The 19,504-nt window shown below is 37.2% G+C and overlaps 1 protein-coding gene across 3 annotated transcripts in view; it reads left to right on the top strand.

The window, feature by feature from the left end:
• Cdh8 (cadherin 8) overlaps nt 1-19,504 on the top strand; it is a 389,695-nt gene that overhangs the window by 234,936 nt on the left and 135,255 nt on the right. For all 3 annotated transcript variants that reach the window (XM_021169423.2, XM_021169421.2, XM_021169422.2), the window contains exon 8: nt 13,696-13,832. In XM_021169423.2, coding sequence (XP_021025082.1) covers nt 13,696-13,832 — 137 coding nt within the window. The remainder of the gene's footprint in view (nt 1-13,695; nt 13,833-19,504) is intronic.

Here is a 19,504-nt window from a genome sequence, read left to right as displayed (position 1 = left end):
AGGCCCTTGGTCTTGTGAAGGCTCAATGCCCCAGTGTAGAGAAATGCCAGGACAGGGAAGCATGAGTGGGTGGGTTAGTGAGAAGGGGATGGGGGCATGGGATAGGTGTGTTTTCAGAGGGGAAATGAGGAAAGGGGATAAAATTGGCAATGCAAATAAAGAAAATGTCTAATAAAAAATTTTAAAAAAACAGAAAAATAAGTGGACATTTTTATACAAAGCTTATGTATAAGTTTTCCTTTATTCCCCATTCTCCTACAATAAATTTATTTAAAATATATATTGGGAGTCGCAGTGGTTTGGAAGAGAAAGGAGGCTATTTTGTTTGTTTGTTTGTTTGTTTTCCTGTTTTGTTTTATTTTTTTTGTAGTAGCTTCCTGTTCTTTTTAGAATATTCACCTTGAATAAAATTACACCAGATTTTAAATTAAAAGTCACACTAGTGACCACTTAGTAAGAGAATAGGTGATTGATTCCAGATCACAGTGGCCACACATTCTATTGTCCTGAACCCTCTCCTGAACATAAGTGTCCACTCAACACAAGAGCATCGCACTGCTGTTTGCTCCTGGTATGAGAGCATCCTTGGACCTCCTCTTGGTAACCAGGCTGGCTGCTAATGAGCTCTTTTCATAAAAATGCTACGCACTCCCAGTATCACCAGTGATACCGAAAGAGAAGCGTTTCTGACTATACAAAACATTTCATTAATTTGGAATGATAGTCTACAATGGCTGACTTCTTCATCAATCTTGCAATAACATCCCCTCAAATGCATGCTTGTGTGTGTGTGTGTATGTGTGTGTATGTGAGAGAGAGAGAGAGAGAGACAGACAGACAGACAGACAGAGACAGACAGAGACAGAGAGAGAAAGAGACATAGTGACAGAGACATAGACAGACAAAAATATGAGAGACTGAGACAGACACATAGACAGACACACATTCTCTCTCTCTCTCTCTCTCTCTTTCTGTGTGTGTGTGCTTGTGTGTGTATTTGCATGTGCGAAGATTGGTATAACATGCTCATCATATATTGTCTAGAGCACAGATCAGTGCTGAAACCCATGAACACATTCCCATGTAACTCAAATCTTGCTTGCTCATCTGCATCTCCTCATTTCCTGTCTCCTATGGCTATCATCATCTCTTTAACCAAATTTAATTACTTTATATAAGCCAACAATGCAATCCTTTCCTTTTGTGATGGGTTTATTTTATTTATTTCAATGTATGCAAAGGCTATCAATAATTTTTTTACATATTTCAGCATGTCATCATTTTCCAGGATGAATAATATTCCATTATAATTATATATTGTACTTTATTAATCTATCACCAGTCAATTAACATACACATGATTTAACTCCTGAAAACTAAACAATGTCTCATGGACTTTGGGAATAGTTATATGTCTTCGAGTTGCTTTCCCCAATTATTTTCAATAAATAATCAGAAAGGGGTACCTCTAGTTTGCATGGCAGTTTGATTATTAAGGTTTGGAGGGAATTCCATGCTGGTTCTCATAGATGTTGCACCATCTTTCATTCCTCCCTTAAATGCATAATGGTCTGGTGCCAAGGATCTAATATTTTGAGATATTTAAAATTTGATGTAATGATGTCTAAATTCACTTACCCAGAGAGAAGTTTTCTTGTCTCCTAACTTAAAGCACTAATTCTCTCAATGCCATTTCAAAGCTTCTCACTTCCTGTTTACAATGGCTGGAATCAATTCCTCATGTGGTGTTATATATGCACAGTCATCCATTCATTTACATTTAGTCTCCCATTCACACTGAGGTTTGTCCTCCTTATTATACTAATTGAGCTTACAGTTTCCAGGAAGTTTTCTTATACAGATCCATTCCTTGGAAGGCCCTGACCCCTACTGCAGCACCTTCTCACTTGTCCTGTCTCTCACCATGGCCCATGACTCCAGCTGTAAAATCTAGCCCGTCTATTTCTATACATAAGCTCTCCTCTATAAACAAAACAAACAAACCAAAGAAAATGATACAGGCCATGGTTTTGTATTCATGCTCTATAGTAAGAAGTCTGACTGAATAGCCACAGGAAAACTAAGACATACATAGTTACGTTTCAGCTTAGCTATTCTTGAATTCAAGCTATATTGCTATGGTAAATAAAGCCCTACCTGTAAAGTCAGAAGGAAAGCAAAGATTCCTAATACAATTTGAGTAGAAGCAACTATAGCTGTTTAATGAGGTTAACTGAAACCATGTCATCTTACAGAGTCCCTTGTACTAACTTGGAAAGTAGACTGTGTTTAATGCTGTTTTTTTCTGTTCTCTTCTCCTCCCTCAAAAACATGCTTTTTTTTTTTCTCTCTAGAGAATAATAAATAAACAGAACTTTGGGACTAGAAGAATGCAGACAACATTATTTATTAAAGCAGCCAGAGCAACCTGTGGAGCAATTAGAGGCAAAAAGCAGAAAACTTGTAGATGGAATTTTTGATTCTCAAAGTGCATGCAAAAAATGCTAAAATGCTTTCTTTAGGCATAATAACAAAAGTGAGAATGAAATTAAGCAGTGAGAAAGAAACAGTTGGAGTTCAGTGAAATATAATAACTGATTCATAACTAAGGGCTTTATTTCATTATGTGTGCCTCTAAATAGCATCTTCACTTGCAGCCAGCTCAAAATTGTATCCTCCTGTACATTTTCCAGAGAGAGACTGCAGACCAGTGTTGAACAAAGCATTTTTATACTACAAAAGTGCATTTGTTCCTGCTAAATTTGAAAAATCCAACCACATTACCTTTTTTCAAGGATAGCTGTTCTCTCACACATTCTAAGTAACACAGGGACTGTGGGCAAATGGGTTTGACCTCAACATTTTCTGCTCTAGGTTCTAGCATTAAGTTTATTTGGAAAGGAGATGGGTATTTTCTATCAAAGAGTAGAGACAAAGTGTAGGACACTGGTGAACTCTGCAGAGCATTCAGAATATACCCAAAGGGAAGCTACTTGAGCTCTTTGGGGTCCTCATGATTCACCAAGGATTATCAATATAATGATACTTGGTTTTGACAAGCTATATATCGTCTTTTTATGTAAGTAGTCCCTCCATGATTATATAGCTAATGGACCAATTAAAGGAAGAATAATTACGGACATTAGTGAAGTCTTTGACTCCAAATGTAGAGTATGACTGAGAGAGTATGGACAGAAACCCTGAAAACACCTACTTTAAAAAAGTTGACTGACTCCCATACTAGTACACATGGTCCCAATTAAATAAATAAATACCATGACCTTCAGAAATGCTTTTCAGCTAAGATTCCTTAAACTATTTCCTTAAGACTTTTGTAATCACTTAAATTAGTTTTAAATGAGCACAGACATGTGATCAGAATTGGAGTTTCCTTGGAGCCTTGCATAGCTACTTTGTATTGGTTCCACCTGAATGCTATGTCCTGCACACAGAAAGAGCAATACTTTGTTAGGATCAACACTTAGGAGGCAGAGGTAGGCAGATTCTGTGAGTTCAGGGCAAGCCTGATCTATGTAGAGAGTTGTGGGACAGCCAGGAGTACACAGGGAGACCCTGACGTCTCACCAAAATGAAAAACAACTTTCACATGCCTGTCATTGGCCTTACCTTACATCTTGTTTGATGTAGCATGTCTCATCTCCACTGTGAAGCACACTGGAATGACTGGCTCACAAGCTCCCAGGATGCTATTATCACGTTTCAACACACAGTAGGAACACCACACTGCTTGGAGATGACTTCTTGGGATGTAATCTCCAGTCTTCCTGTGTATGTGTCAACTGTCCTATGCACTGTGGTCCCTTTTTAGCTCCAAAGCGGTCTTCCTTATTTACCTGTGGAGTAAACTCATAATTACCATTCAAACTGTGAAGGAGAATGCTGTGGGGGTAACTGGTTAAAGATGAGGCTTTCTTTCATGACATGATTTCATGATAGTGAAACCCTGATCTCTTTCCTGTTTCATCCTTTCTGCTGATCGCAGTTAAATGACAGCACTTTCATTTAGCCCAGTGGATCTCTTTCAGATAAATATTTTCAAGCACAGGAGTTTTACATTAAGCAAAATTGAAAGCATCTGTATAACAGTTTCCCTAATAATATTTAGACCTCTGTTGTAGGATTTTCCCTGTCCAATCACTTTAGGGCAGTGGCAGGCCTGTGATTAGACAGGAAAAAGGAGGCAGAGCTAAGAGCTGGGAAGAGAGGGAGGAAGCAGGAGGGGAAGAAGTAGGGGAAGCCAACATGGAGGCAGACGGACAGGAGGAAGATCGTATTGCATCATCAAAAGTCTACCTGGTTTTAAACAACAACAAGTAGTTAAGATTTTCACAAGTTAAGATAATTGGGGTAGAGCTTTTATCATTATCAATTATCTCTGAAATTATTGTATTGACCTCTTGTAAATTGTAATCTTATTGTTATATAAATCTGATTAGATAATTAAGCTTTAAGAGTCAAGGTTCTACTGGGTAACTAGGTGCTGACATGGCTGATCATGGGGCTTCAGGGGGGGTGTCGCTGAGTGGAAGCAAGAACTGGGGGGCATGGTGTCTGAGAGATGGCCCAGCAGGAACCGATGGCCAAAGAGTTGGTGGGCCAAGAGACCATATCGAACGCGGGGGCTAGCCCCAGTGAGTTGGGAGCAGTGACAGGAGCATGGCAGCATGGCCTGCACCACTGAAAGATGGCAGATTCTTTTTTTAATATTTCCTGCAACAGACCTGGGACAGATGTCTCTGGCACTCAGGAAGACTATAAAGAATAGACTACTAGAAGTGAAAATCTTTTTTTTTTAATTTACTTTCTTTATTTTTAACTTACTTTATTTTCCTCTCACTGTCCCCCTCCCGGGCACCCCTCACTCATTTTCCCCTTATTCTCCCTCCCCTTCTCCACTGAGTGGGTGGGAACTTCCTGGATATCCCTCCTCACTGAGATAGATTCTTAGGCCCCTGGAATCTCTTCAGTAAACTGACAATTCTGTCTGCTCAAGTCTTTGGATTATTATGTGAGCATATGTTATCATTCCATAAGTACAAATATGTATTTTTGGATATTCAGATGCTAACACCAAAGTAACTAATCCCATGGCCTGAATTCTAACAATGTGGTGTTGAGTGTTAAAAGTGACTGGTGACTACCATTATGTATCAATTTCCATGTATTAATAAAATATTTAAAGCAAGAGATCCAGTGTAGTAAAACTAGAATAATAGTCGTTAAAAACAGAAATAAAAGAAGTGTTGATAAGGTTTTAAAATAACTGTTTTACATCTCCTCATTGATGAAGTATGTATCTTTTTCAGGAATCAGAACTTAATATTCTAAAAGAAACAAGAATGCTAGCCAAACCTGAGCTACAGTATTATACATCATTGTACTCATCAGCCCGAATCATTCCCTTATCTTGCATCATGGCAAGTGTATACTGAAGTCCTTATCTGATATTGAGATGTATGGACATCATTTCAGCAAAGTATTTTTCATTAAATTTCTACGCTTCAATTTGAAAGTGTGCACTGCACAACAAATCTTGCTGTTGGTGAAGGACAATCAGGTTTGACTTATGATATATAGGAAAAATATAGAATCATTTCAGGAGACCTCATATTGAAAAGGGGAAGTGCTTATTTTCCTATTCTATAAAAAGTTTATTAGATCCACTCTAGTAAGAGCATCTGATTTCATCCAATTGTGACGCCTACCCTTTGATTCCTAGTCTTTTATCAGGTCCCTAGGGATAGTTCAGGTTTGTGATGATTTACGGATGTTTGCAGCTTTGTAATTGTTTTTTTTTTTTTTTTTTCACTGTTTTTTTTTTATTACATATTTTCCTCAATTACATTTCCAATGCTATCCCAAAAGTCCCCCATACCGCCCCCCACTTCCCTACCCTCCCATTCCCATTCTTTTGGCCCTGGCATTCCCCTATATTGGGGCATATAAAGTTTGCAAGTCCAATGGGCCTCTCTTTCCAGTGATGGCCGACTAGGCCATCTTTCGATACATATGCAGCTAGAGACAAGAGCTCCGGGGTACTGGTTAGTTCATCATGTTGTTCCAACTATAGGGTTGCAGATCCCTTTAGCTCCTTGGGTACTTTCTCTAGCTTCTCCATTGGGAGCCCTGTGATTCATCCAATAGCTGACTGTGAACATCTACTCCTGTGTTTGCTAGGCCCCTGCATAGTCTCACAAGAGACAGCTATCTTTGGGTCCTTTCAGCAAAATCTTGCTAGTGTATGCAATGGTGTCAGCGTTTAGAAGCTGATTATGGGATGGATCCCTGGATACGGCAGTCTCTAGATGGTCCATCCTTTCATCACAGCTCCGAACTTTGTCTCTGTAACTCCTTCCCTGGGTGTTTTGTTCCCAATTCTAAGAAGGGGCACAGTGTCCACATTTTGGTCTTCAATCTTCTTGAGTTTCATGCGTTTAGCAACTTGTATCTTATATCTTGGATATCCTAAGTTTTGGGCTAATATCCACTTATCAGTGAATACATATTGTGTGAGTTCCTTTGTGATTGTGTTACCTCACTCAAGATGATGCCCTCCAGGTCCATCCATTTGGCTAGGAATTTCATAAATTCATTCTTTTTAATAGCTGAGTAGTACTCCATTGTGTAAATGTACCATAATTTCTGTATCCATTCCTCTGTTGAGGGACATCTGGGTTCTTTCCAGCTTCTGGCTATTATAAATAGGGCTGCTATGAACATAGTGGAGCATGTGTCCTTCTTACCGGTTGGGACATCTTCTGGATATATGCCCAGAAGAGGTATTGCTGGATCCTCCGGTAGTAGTATGTCCAATTTTCTGAGGAACCGCCAGACTGATTTCCAGAGTGGTTGTACAAGCTTGCAATCCCACCAACAATGGAGGAGTGTTCCTCTTTCTCCACATCCNCGCCAGCATCTGCTGTCACCTGAATTTTTGATCTTAGCCATTCTGACTGGTGTGAGGTGGAATCTCAGGGTTGTTTTGATTTGCATTTCCCTGATGATTAAGGATGTTGAACATTTTTTCAGGTGCTTCTCTGCCATTTGGTATTCTTAAGGTGAGAATTCTTTGTTCAATTCTGAGCCCCATTTTTTAATGGGGTTATTTGATTTTCTGAACATCGGTTCAACAATCAAGGAAAATGGAAAATGCTTTGTAATTGTTGTGCAGCAATTTTCTCTAAGAGAAAACATCCCTCTCTTTAGAGAAGCTTTGTAAAATATAGGCTCTAAAGCAGGTGAACCATTCCATCACCTAGGGAGTTTTGCTAAATTCAAGAAGTAAACAACTCAGAAATTTCAGGAAGCCCCTGAAAACAAGATGCAGTACATTCCTTCATTCTCAGTAAGAACTGAGTCAGTAAGAACTGAGCAGTAAGAACTGGTCAGAAACACAGCTCAGGCCAGCTCAGCTGTCTAGAATATGCAAAGCAGCTACAATGCCCAGAAAGACACTCTCCAGCTTGTTGAGCTCTCTTCAAGGTGTGCTGTATGCTCCAGAGTTCCATCTTTTATGAGCTCCCACCCAAGCCCTGGTGGACTTTTGGTGATGTAGCTGCCTTTTATTAATTTCTCCTCTTGTAAACAGCCCCTTCCCCATATTCTTATAAAGACCTCAACTGTAAATCATCGGTTTTTCAAGTTGGATACTGGCGGTATCTTTTCTTTTGTGTGTCATCCTCAGTTACCTAGGTGGTGTGGTTAGACATTTGTTCAGGACTCCCAATCATTACTGCCACACAGTAGTAGTGAGTGAGAACATTATTTATGTAGTATTAGCAAATGGCCAAAATCAGGGACAATGTATTCAGCAATACAAATGACAGCAGAAGGCTTAGCTGCAATCCACAAGGAAGGTCTGTTATTGGCTATGGCAGGCACAAATTGATGATGGGAGGAAGTGGGAAGTGTGTAGACAGAGTGGGCCTATACTTTAGCCAAATAGGGAACATTCAGGATAACTTCAACTTGAATTAAAATGTCTATTGTTGAGCTTTGTAAAAGAGACTCTGACAGTGTGGGAAAAGCATTCCATTTGGAGTGGGAGATTATTGTTGCAGGAAAAGTTAAAAATGAGCCTGGCACAAATTATGGTCTTATCCATGTCTGGCCTAGAAAGAGTAGCATGTGACATAATACTGAGAGGTTGTTCTTAAGTTATTCTGTTGCATAATATCCCATTAAACAAGCGATTGTGATATCCTTGTATTTCTAATTTGCAAAAGTTCTTACTAACCAGTAAATTCTCATCACTTACTACAATAACGTATATTGTTGCTAAATGAGTCTGATGTCCTGCTAAATTTCCAAAACAGTAAATTTATAAAATTTTTTTCACCAATACTGATTGGATACAGTTATACTCTACTCATTTAATATTCTGGAGTGTGCATATTTTCTATGAGCAAACTTTCTGCATTGTATACTAGCTTGACCAAAAATTAAACATAGAGCAGCTAATTAAACTCAATCCTCCTTATAGGTACTTAGAATTTGTAGTGCAATTATTGCCAGTCAATACATTGTCATACATATGATTTAGATGGCTTTATGAGTGTGGAAATGTGCATTATCTTTATTTACAACTATATACATTAGAATATGAGTGCAGTTGAATTTTATATGGATGACTATAATTTTATAGGAATAATTCAAACAAAAATTGATGTATGAGGAATATCAAAATACTGAAAGTTAGAATGGCTTTAAAAATTAGTTAAATGTTTTGCTGAGAATTAATTACTATTGGATTTTCATTCTACATAGACTGTTAGTGAGATTCTATGTCATTTTGTCTTTGTCATGATTGTATAATTTAAATACTGTTTGTGAATAGCAAAGTTAAAAATTGGTATTATCAATTGTGCAAAATATCATTTAAGGAGAAGAAAGCTACCCTTCAATGATAGGTTGTCTTGATACCTTTGGATTGATGTAGTCCTATAGACATTCCCTGAAATTAGTTGAAATTCCTGTGTCTTCAGGATGAGTAGTGAAGATGTTTTAAAGGCTTTCACATGACTTTCCATTTTCTAGATTTAAACTATCCTTGGTGTCATTTGTTATACTTTTCTTGATACCCCCTTTCATTGACTACTGAACTTACATTGAATGGTTCTGTGTAAAAGTCTTCACACACAGAACATATCTCTGTGCTAGGATTTTCCTCTTTGTGTTCTTTTTGTAGGAAATAAATTTCTAGATTTGTATTCATCTTACCTCTTTTCTTGTCTCACTGTTAGCTCCAAAAGAGCTATATTCTTTTATTGTCTTATCACGTATAAACTAAGTTATACTTAAAAAAAATCATATCTACCTAGTGCAATGTCTTTGTATATCAGGGAAAACCTAGGTCAATACTCTAACAGCTTAGTTGCTATTGTAGCTGGTATGTGTCTTTAATTTTGTTTTTATTACTTGATAAATGTTCCTCAAAGTTAGATCCTCAAACTATAGTCCTCTTGGGAGATGGGTCATTTAGAAACTAGAGTGTAGTGGAAAATTGTCAAATACTGGAGGCCTGTTCTAAAACAGTTGTTCTCAACTTTCCTAGTGCTGTGAACTTCTCATACACTCCCTCATGATGTGGTGACCCCAATCATACATTATTTCATTGCTATGCATAGCTGTATTTTTGCTATTGTTATGAATAATAATTATAAATAAGTGTTTCCTTGATGAGGTGACTTTAGAACACAAATAAAATGTGATTAGCAGAGGAATTAGGAAATAAAGAAGTTTAAAAAATCATCAAATACCTCATATGATGTCACCCTTAGAAGAATGCAGTTTACATCATATTGTTTCTTAATTGGATTGTTATAATAATTAGTAAAGCTCTGGAGTATACTCCTTATTCAGCCTGCAGTTTGACTGTGTTACCCTGGAGTCACGGGGAATAAGAAGAAAAACTGATAAGTCCTGAAAGTGATAATTATCATCAAATTGTTACATTCCAAAGCTCTTCACTGCAGAGGAGAAAAATACTTTCAGCAGGGGATGGACACTTTCTCTGGGTTGGTGGCTTTGGGGCTAGGTCAAAATTAGAGAGTGAAGAGGTATGTTTTTGTTGTTGTTGTTGTTATGGTTGATGATGGTGGTGGTGGTACGCACGTGTGTGTGTATGTGTGTGTGTGTGTGTGTTTATGGGCATGTTATAAGGAATAAATCTAATGTAATTCTTTCACACCCAAATACATGAATATAAGGGGTCAGAAGTTTGTGCCAAGCACTGGCTTGAAAATATGAAACGAAATTATGTTTTATGAGGCAGCATATTAATCAGGTAAAAGTTGCTTTTAATAATCAGAAACAAGAGTAATGCAGCAGGGTGCATTTTCTCAACATAAAACAATTTGCCCAGTAGTTTTCACAAAACCAAGCAGTTATTTTCTTACACTTAGCTCTGATATCTGACAGATAATCTGAACTGAATAAAATTGATGACATAAATTTATGTCTGGTAATAGTTTCATGTTAAACTGCAACTTTAAACCATATGCAAAGCAACTAGCTTAGGCATTTTCTTGCATGTGTAGCCTTAATTCCATAAAGGAAATTGGTGAAGTCCTTAGCATTTACTTCCAGGCAGCACAACTGTAGTGAAGAAGAAGCCAAGCCAAGTATTTTATAGATTACAAATTAGAAAGTTTCAATAGGTTTTCTGTGAAATCACAGATAATATGCTTTCTAAAACTCATCCTTTCCACATGAAAGGAACTATTTCCAAAGCTCTAATTATTACAGCTCGTATAACCATGACCCAGAAAGCCCATTTTCTCACATTCTACTTCCCTATGTACTAATGAGAAGGCTTGTTGTTGTTGTTGTTGTTTGTTTTGTTTTGTTTTTGTATAGCAGCAGGAAGGTGATTTTCCATTGTGCATATTCTGCTTGAAGCTGTGACTTTCAGCTAAGACATAAGTAATTGTGGAATGGATCCACAAATGTAATACATAAAAATTAAGGAATCAGGATAGAGATTTCAATCATATACATAAAAATCGGATTTAAATATATTAGCTAGAATATGTTTCCTTTGAACATTAATTCTAGGATAGAAACTTCTCTTTATTCTCTTTATTTCCTTTCTCTTCAATCTTTTTAATAACATGATTCACATGTAATAATAACCTTACTCAACAAATGACTACCTCCACATAGCATTGTTAAAAGCAGCAAAACTATCTAACTTAGTGGATGTTAGGAAGGATGAATAAAGCCTTCTTTTATTGTAAGTAAAGAGCAGGGGTCAGGTACATGTTTGAGGAATAATAGGAGAAATATTCTTCAGAAAGGAATCCCAACAAAGACTGGGGCCAAGTGGTAAAGATGACTTGTGGAAGGCTCATGACCTAGAAAGCCAATGTAGTTTCTCTCCTCTTCTACTGGAGTCGATGTTCTGTTAATATACCCAAAGTCCCAGAGGTGAATAGAGATGTAGACAAATACCACAAAGTGTTTGGGAATAGTGTAAGACTCTTCTAGGGCAGTTTGCTCTTCTCACACCTGCTAAAGTATTTCAATTAGGACCTTTATCCACATCTTTCTATTTCTGGACTCTCATTCCCACACTCAGTCTGGTCCCTCTGTGATTCCATCATTTATATATTTCCTTTTATACCTGTTATCAGTTATTTTTCAACTCACCACAAAGCAAAACACTGGAGAGTATATATGTTTTACAATTTATAGACTGGTATCTAGGACTAAGAGGTTGGTATGACACTGACCTCCTCCCACAGTTGAGTTTCAGCTGAAGAGTCCCTGGCATTAGGCCAGCATCTGTTCTTCCTTCAGTGACAGTATTCAGTGTGCAATAATAGCAAAAACCTCAGAGTAATGAAATGACTTAGGGTATGCTTCTGAGGCCTTTTGCTACTTGGTCAGATTATCAAGACGTCGATTTCCTTGTATTTACTCAGATTCTAGAATTTGAGTCAGTATTCCTGGAAGCTATGCTATATGTCTTTGAGAATATTTTTTTCTATTATTTACTAATGATGAATCCTAGATAGAAAGCCCAGACCAGTGTGTTTTGAACTTTATGCAAAGGTTTATGGCATGTGCTACTATGAAGCCTAGTAGTCTAAGAAGAAACACACAAACTAGCTATGCTATCAGTCATCAGTGCAGAGTTTGAGAGATAATGAGGTGGATTAAAATTTATCCAGAGGTATAAAAAAATGATGAGAGATGGAAGACTTTATTCCTGGCATCCAGAAGCCTAAATCCTAATTATCTTATTTAGCAATTCATCTTTACTTAGATCTCATATTTTAATACTTATGAATTACTGATATATTCAAATTGGTGGATTCCAAATTGAGAAAAGGAATTACCTCTTGCCTGAGTCTTGTCTGTTCCAGAGACATTAAAAATACCATATACTGGGCAGCTTAAGTCAACAGTAATTAAGGTTCAGACTTCCTGAAGTGTGAGACAAGCAGAACAGCTTCTGATGAACCTCCCTCTTTTGCTTGGTTCTAGAATGCTGTCTCACTATCTTTACATGTGTGACAAGGGCTTGCTTACTCCCTTGTATTTCACTTATAAAAGAAGAGAAAAACTCTTCTCAGCCATTCACTCTCCAATTTATTGAGGATTTGAATAGCTAAATGCAAGTTCTGTGGGGCACACAAACATCCCAATGTAATACCCTGTCTATGCCCTTTTTTATTTTTAATATTCAGTATGCATGTAGATTCCAAGTATGACATTGAACCGTAAGTGATATGAGAGCAGAAAATGGTGTAGCACACTATTGTTAGTAATCCCTACTTCAAATGCCAAGCTACCTTTGAAGCCCTATATATTCTCTTAATGCCTCTTTGGAGGAGTTTTTCATCTGCAGAACTATTATTATGTCCATTTGAAACAATTATTTTAGGAGTATGACGCATGGTACATATATCAAGACAGATATCTTTTTTATTGGTTCATTTATTTATTTACATCTCAAATGTAATCCCCCTTCCCAATTTCCCCAAACCCCCACCCCCCACCCCCCAAGTCTCTATGAGGGTGCTCTCCAAACTGCCTCCTCACTCCTGCCTCAGAACTCTGGCATTCCACTACACTGGGTCATCGAACCTCCACTGGACCAAAAGATATCTGATCTATTAAAAACATTTACATGATTTTTACCAGTGAGGAATAACTGAAAACCTAAATGATTTCTTAGAATTATAACGCAACAATTGATCCTGACAAAATAAAGCTTCAAAAACATCTAGTTAGACTACATTTAGCACAAACCCTATATTTCTTCAAATAGCTATAAATAACATGTTACCAACACACCCTGCATTGGCCTGAGTTTGTTGTTTTATATTGTATCTTGTGGCAATGGCTAATTATCATAAGGTGTCTAATAAATGTGATGGATTGTCCAATTAACTCTTCATCAGCATCAGTTTTTGAGGATGCTACCTATTGAAACCGTTGGTGGTTTATGACCTCCATGTTGCATATCTGGCTAATTGCTCCTTGGACAATAATTATTAAGTTTCCTGTGCCTCATTCAGTCATTTTGTTTGACAAATTACGACACCACAGAGTTCCCCAATTCATTTGGCTTCACAACTACGAGTCATCTGGGATTACTAAAGGTCTGCTGTAGAATGTAAGCATGCAGGAACCTTGGAGGAAATTACAGATCTCTCTACTCTGTAGGTTTTCCATTGACCGCCACACTGACCTGGAAAGACAGTTCAACATCAATGCAGATGATGGGAAGATAACACTGGCAACTCCACTGGACAGAGAACTAAGTGTTTGGCACAACATCACCATCATTGCTACTGAGATCAGTAAGTGTCTGGGCTTGTTTCTTCCTTGTGTGTATGTATTCATTTGGTACCCATTGAACACAGAATAAATGCTCTTCTCTGTCTAGATAGTTTGTCATTGAGATTTATTTCATGTTTTCACAATAAGCCTTTGAAGGGGTCATCTCAACACAAATCAGTTTGCACTGTAGTAAATTATCAAATGTAATTAATATATGTTTGAAGGAAACATTTACATATCGGAATAGTTTTGTATTTTTAATTATAGAACCATTAAGATTTCTTTATTGAAATTCAACATAATGTTTTCTGAAAAGTATGTGTAAAATCTGCTCTTTTATAGGGAATCAGTTTGTAGTATTACTAAAATAACACCTCTGTCTTTGATGATGTAGGGTGTTTTATACTTAATGAAGCTACTACAATAGCTACATGCTAGAAATTCATTTGACACAATCTTTGCAAGCTTGCAGTTTTCTTCACTAACTTTTTTATTTAAAAAAAAATGAAGGGGGGGAGGAATTAAAGTCCACAGCAACCATGTTCAAAGCCAGGTATAGCAGCATATATCTGCAACTTCAGTGCAGTGAGCAAAGATAGACAGATCATGAGAGTTTGCTTGACAGTAGGTCTAGCTAAAACAGCTAGATCAAGGCTCAGTGAGAGATCTCATGTCAAAATGTAAGATGGAGAAAGGACTGAGGAAGACACCACAGCATCAGTCTCTAGCCTTTACATGTGTCTATGTTGGCAAGTGCCCAACTGGGCACTCTCACACATGCGCGTGCACATATATGCACACACAGAGAGTTGCAAAAAACAAAAGCATTCTTTACATTTTATTTCCAAGCAAAATACATATTTTATAGAATGTAGATATGTTTCTATAAAAGGCATGATAAAGCCTTCAACCCTGCACAAATTCAAAGGTGATACTGGATTCCAGAAAGACTTGTGGGAAAAAAAAAGAATGTAAAAATGAAGATAATATTAATAAAGTTGTTCTTAATCTATAGCAAAATGAATTTAAAAGAGGGGACATTAGAGGCATGGGCTCTTCCTTATGCATACCGCAGAGATGGTGCAGAGGAAAGTTAGAGCTGTCTACTCTTAATGCCAGTTTTTGCTTTCTGGTGGCATCTTTGAAAACAAGGGAGCAGATAGATACCCAGTTCTGTAATGGGACCTGATGTCCTCTTTTGCCGTGTCTGAAGATAGTGACAGTGGCCTCATACACATACAATAAATAAATAATTAAGTATTAAAAAAATACAGAAAGAAGCATGTCTGAGCTGTGAAGAGGATACCCTGATTGGAGACTTGTGAAAACAGGTGTATCTGGATGCAGGTGGGGCACAAGTATCATCTTAGCACTGAGCAGACAGAGGGCATGAGATCTAAATTACATCTAAACATGGGCTACATCATGAAACCCCCTCCCAAGTATCAAATGCACATGAACGAATCTAAAAACAGAAGAACAACATCTGTGTGGGTGAAAGTATATTTAAGCAGAAAGAACATCTGAGTATGGATGGAGCCAGGCCTTGGAAATTGCCCTTTCTGCTTTCAGATATTATTTTCTCCCCTAAGGCCTTAGCTTAGCTGTAGTGTCTTCCTTTGCAACATTAAGGGAACAATAAAACAAAGCACATCATTTGCTGGTCTGGGTTTATTAGAAGTGTTAAGCCAATTCAGAAGTGTACAGACATGAAATGCTTATAATTTATAGTACTGAAGTGCCATTATCACCTTCAGGCTCTGAGATAGAAGGAAAACTATGCCTCATTACATTAGTTTAAGACGATGTAAAGCTTGAAAGAAAAAATTGTTTTGTATAAAGGATATAAGCAGTAGTTACTTTTAAAAGTATTTTTTTTTCATGAATAGAGTGCAATCTATTCAAGTTAACCTTAACCTGTGCTCCAATTTTAATGAGAATGATTCTTCCACTTTAATATTCATCAAGGATGTCCCAATTATAAGCAATCATGTACTTCATTCTAAGGAACAAAAGTAAATGAATTCACCAAACAGGTGTTTAAGAAACATTTCAGGGCAATCTAGAAACAAAAGATTCATTTTCAAGGAATCTCAAAATGGGAAAGACAAAAGAAAACAGATGTTCTGGGCCAATGAGCTATTAACTTCAGGAAGACGAGAGTACCAACCCCCCATCAGGTCGGTTTCTTACTTCAGGAATCATTGAATCTGTCACTCATAGCACCCATATATTCAGCGTGGATACATCAGGGAATAAAACCACCCAAACCTCTGACGAGCTTCCCCCCACCCTTAGCCCTGGAAGCACCTCCTGTGAATCGGTATACTGGGTTGGGTTGATCCATAGAGAGATAGAGGGGTGAGAAAAACCATGAGTGCCTGAAACACAATCTGTTGTATTTTAGAGAGGAGTAAAAAAATCTCAACAGAGATTCACTTGATGAACATAGGATGTTAGTAAAAACCATTATATAATACAAATGAAACACAGCCTTTCCTGTAATAGTTACATAGCTGTTTAGGATTATCATCATTTTTATTATAAGTATAAGAAAATCAAATCATAAAAGAAGATTGACAGAATAATCATTTTTGTAATATATTTTCATAGCAATGACTTGGATTTCTGTCTGAGGAAATTTGTCCAGTTGGTTTCACAGTGAGGAAAAGCACAGGGTACTTCTTCCTTCAAATGAACTCAGCTTCGCTGTGAACTTTAGACGATTTGAAGTTGACAAACACAGGCATGTGTAAATCTGTTGAAATCATATTTACTCTGTCTCTTTGTCTGTCTCTCTGTCTTTCTCTGTCTCTCTGCCTGTCTATCTTTGTCTATCTCTGTGTCTCTGTCACTCTTTCTGTCTCTCTGTTACTCTCTCTGTTTCTCTGTCTTTGTCTCTATCTGTGTGTGTGTGTGTGTGTGTTTTACATGTGTGCATATTCAATATGGCTACAGCTACACTGTCTGGCTAGTGCCAGTGAGCTTCCATGAGCCTTCTCTTACAGTGCTGAAGTTAGTTCCAGGTATTTTGAATTTAGGTGTCCCTAGGTTATCTAGCAAGCGGTTTACTCTGTGACTAAAATCCCAGACCCTGAATTTAATTTCCCTTAACTTGGTGAGTACAATGACTTTAATTGGTTCATTTTATCCAAGACAAATCATTCAAATAAAAAAAATTAAATGGAAAACTATAAATCTATTGTCACTCTTAGTTAAAGATTTTGTTTTTGCTTTTCATTCATGTTCTTAATACTAATAAGAGTGAGAATTTAAAATAGATTTTAAAATTTTGCTTTTAAATAAATTGTTCAGTCAGGAGTAATAAGTAGCATAAAAGGAAATGTACTCTTATAACCAGGGGGTAGAGTAGAGATAATAGGATCATCAGAACTAAAAGAAAAAAGTAGAATAACTGAATATATCCAGAGAATTGTTTTGACTCAGTTTGAGTATGTAGTATCTAATGTAAGACTTATGTTTAAAGTCATAGGCCATGTCAGGAAAAATATTAAAAAGGCACTCATTGTATTTATCTAATATTAATATTAAAGCTATCCAGGACAACAGAACCCCATAGGAGAAGGTTCTAGTAATGATAGAGAAATAATCATTTCCCAGAGAACAGTTGTAAATTCCTGTCTGGATGCCTTTCATCAGACAAAAAGACTTAAACAAATGAAATTAAGCTAAGAAGTGGGTTTTAGGGAAGTCCATCTGTTATCTATTTTGTGAATGGAGACGTCAGCCTTTATCCTCCTGTGTCAGATTAACTTAAATGAGGCTGAGATAGCTCGTTGTGTGCATTACCAAAGTGTTTCAGTGATTACAGATCGAGCCTGCCTTCCTGATCAATTGGCACATCTCATGAGACCCATGTGCCTGCAGTTAGATACTCATGTGTTATCAGGAGATTAGGCTGGGGACTAGATCTCTGCCAGCAACCAGCTCATCTCCAGAAACTACACCACATGGCTGGTGTTTATCAGGACAGTAATTACCCACTTGTGTTATAACATGCTGACCAATTTAATAGTGAGATGGAATTATATAAACTTTAGAATGCATTTCATCCTTAAAGCACCCTTTGAAAGTAAGTACTGCTACAAGGAGAGCCCAGGCAGTGGCACTCAGAGATGGATTGAGTGAGTTGTTCAGTATTTCATACAAAGCAAAGGTTGGGTGTGAAAACACGTACAAAGTCATCAGTTGCAACTGTTTTCCTTCTCCGCTGCTTTCCTGTTCAATTTGAATTCCTGTCATCAGTACCTATTTCCTGAAGTGAATGAACGAACCTGCTGTTATCTGGAGTGAAGAAAACATGAGAATGCTAAGTGGGGGAAAGTACATATAAGAAAGTACATTAGGAGCAAGGATATTCCTGAGCATGCTCAGTTAAGAACACCCCAAGAAGAAGACAATAGACATGCTTGGGCCTGCTGACATCATGGTCATCTAACCCATACTGAAATGGCTAAAATGGCTGACTGTCGGAAAGATGTCGGAGATTATCTAGTGAAGATGAATGCCTCTGGGTATTCTCAAATTTTTTCCAAACCAGTTAGTAGAATGAATAATGAAAGGACACTTTGAAGGCAATTAATGTATACAATCACACTGTATTTTTATATAAAATGGCCTGATTTGCCTAGCAGATAAGACTTTGTGAGAAAGGACATCTGTATATTGTCAGAGCAGGCTGTTTCATCCTAACATTTATAAAAAGGACAACACAGAGTGTTGAGACTTTTTTTTTCCTCCTTTTTTTTAATTGGATATTTTCTTTATTTACATTTCAAATGTTATCCCTTTCCTGGTTTCCCCTCAAAAAAAAACCCAAAAAAACAAAAAAAACCAAACACCCTCCCCTTATTCCCTTTGCCCTCTCCCTGCTCAACCAACGACTGGTGGTTACCTGAAAGTATTCAAAGCAAGAAGCATATAATTGCCCATTAAATTAATTTCTTTGTATTAGTAATAATGCATTGCTCTGGCCCACTACAGTGAACAGCACACAGTACTGCAAATGAAGCTTTTCACTAATGATGGCTGAATCTCCAAGGGAAAATGCTAGCTTGATAGCACTTAAGGAATGATTCTTCTTGGCTTAAAGCCCAGTTGCTAGAGTAATTGCTTCATCCAACAGTTGCTGCATCCAACTTAAGATGCTAAAAGTGTGTATGTTATTATTATTATTATTAATTATTATTATTATTATTAGTGATGGTGGTGGTAGTAGTAGTAGTAGTGGTGGTGGTGGTGGTGGTGGTATAATAGTAGTTTTATTTTGAACCACTCATGGAGAAGTTCTAGAGTTAATAGGACTTAAAGTGTTGGGTATGTTTTAGTCTTCTAACTCTCAGCACAATATTTCTTCATTTTTACTCTCAATTTTCTCATCTGAGAAGTGGGAATCATAACTCCTCTTTCAGTCTTAGAGAAAGTCAAATTTGAGTTTGAAGTGATAGTACTAGGGCTCTGAGTGAAAAGTATATCAATACATTTTAGAAAATGATAAATTCTTCCTATTTTTTATAGTTAATCCACTTCCTAAAGTTTGATTTATTTATGAATTTAAGATTAGTACTTATATTATCTGCTCTCCATTTCTTCTCCTTCCTCATAACGAAACGAAAAGAAAACAACAGCAAAACCTTAGGAATGGATCGAAGCCTGCTTGTTACTGATAGGT

The sequence above is a fragment of the Mus caroli genome, chromosome 8 (assembly GCF_900094665.2).
Source record: "Mus caroli chromosome 8, CAROLI_EIJ_v1.1, whole genome shotgun sequence".
Taxonomy (NCBI): Eukaryota; Metazoa; Chordata; class Mammalia; order Rodentia; family Muridae; genus Mus; species Mus caroli.
The sequence above is the reverse complement of the archived record's forward strand: the minus strand, read 5'-3'. Positions and strand labels throughout refer to the sequence as shown.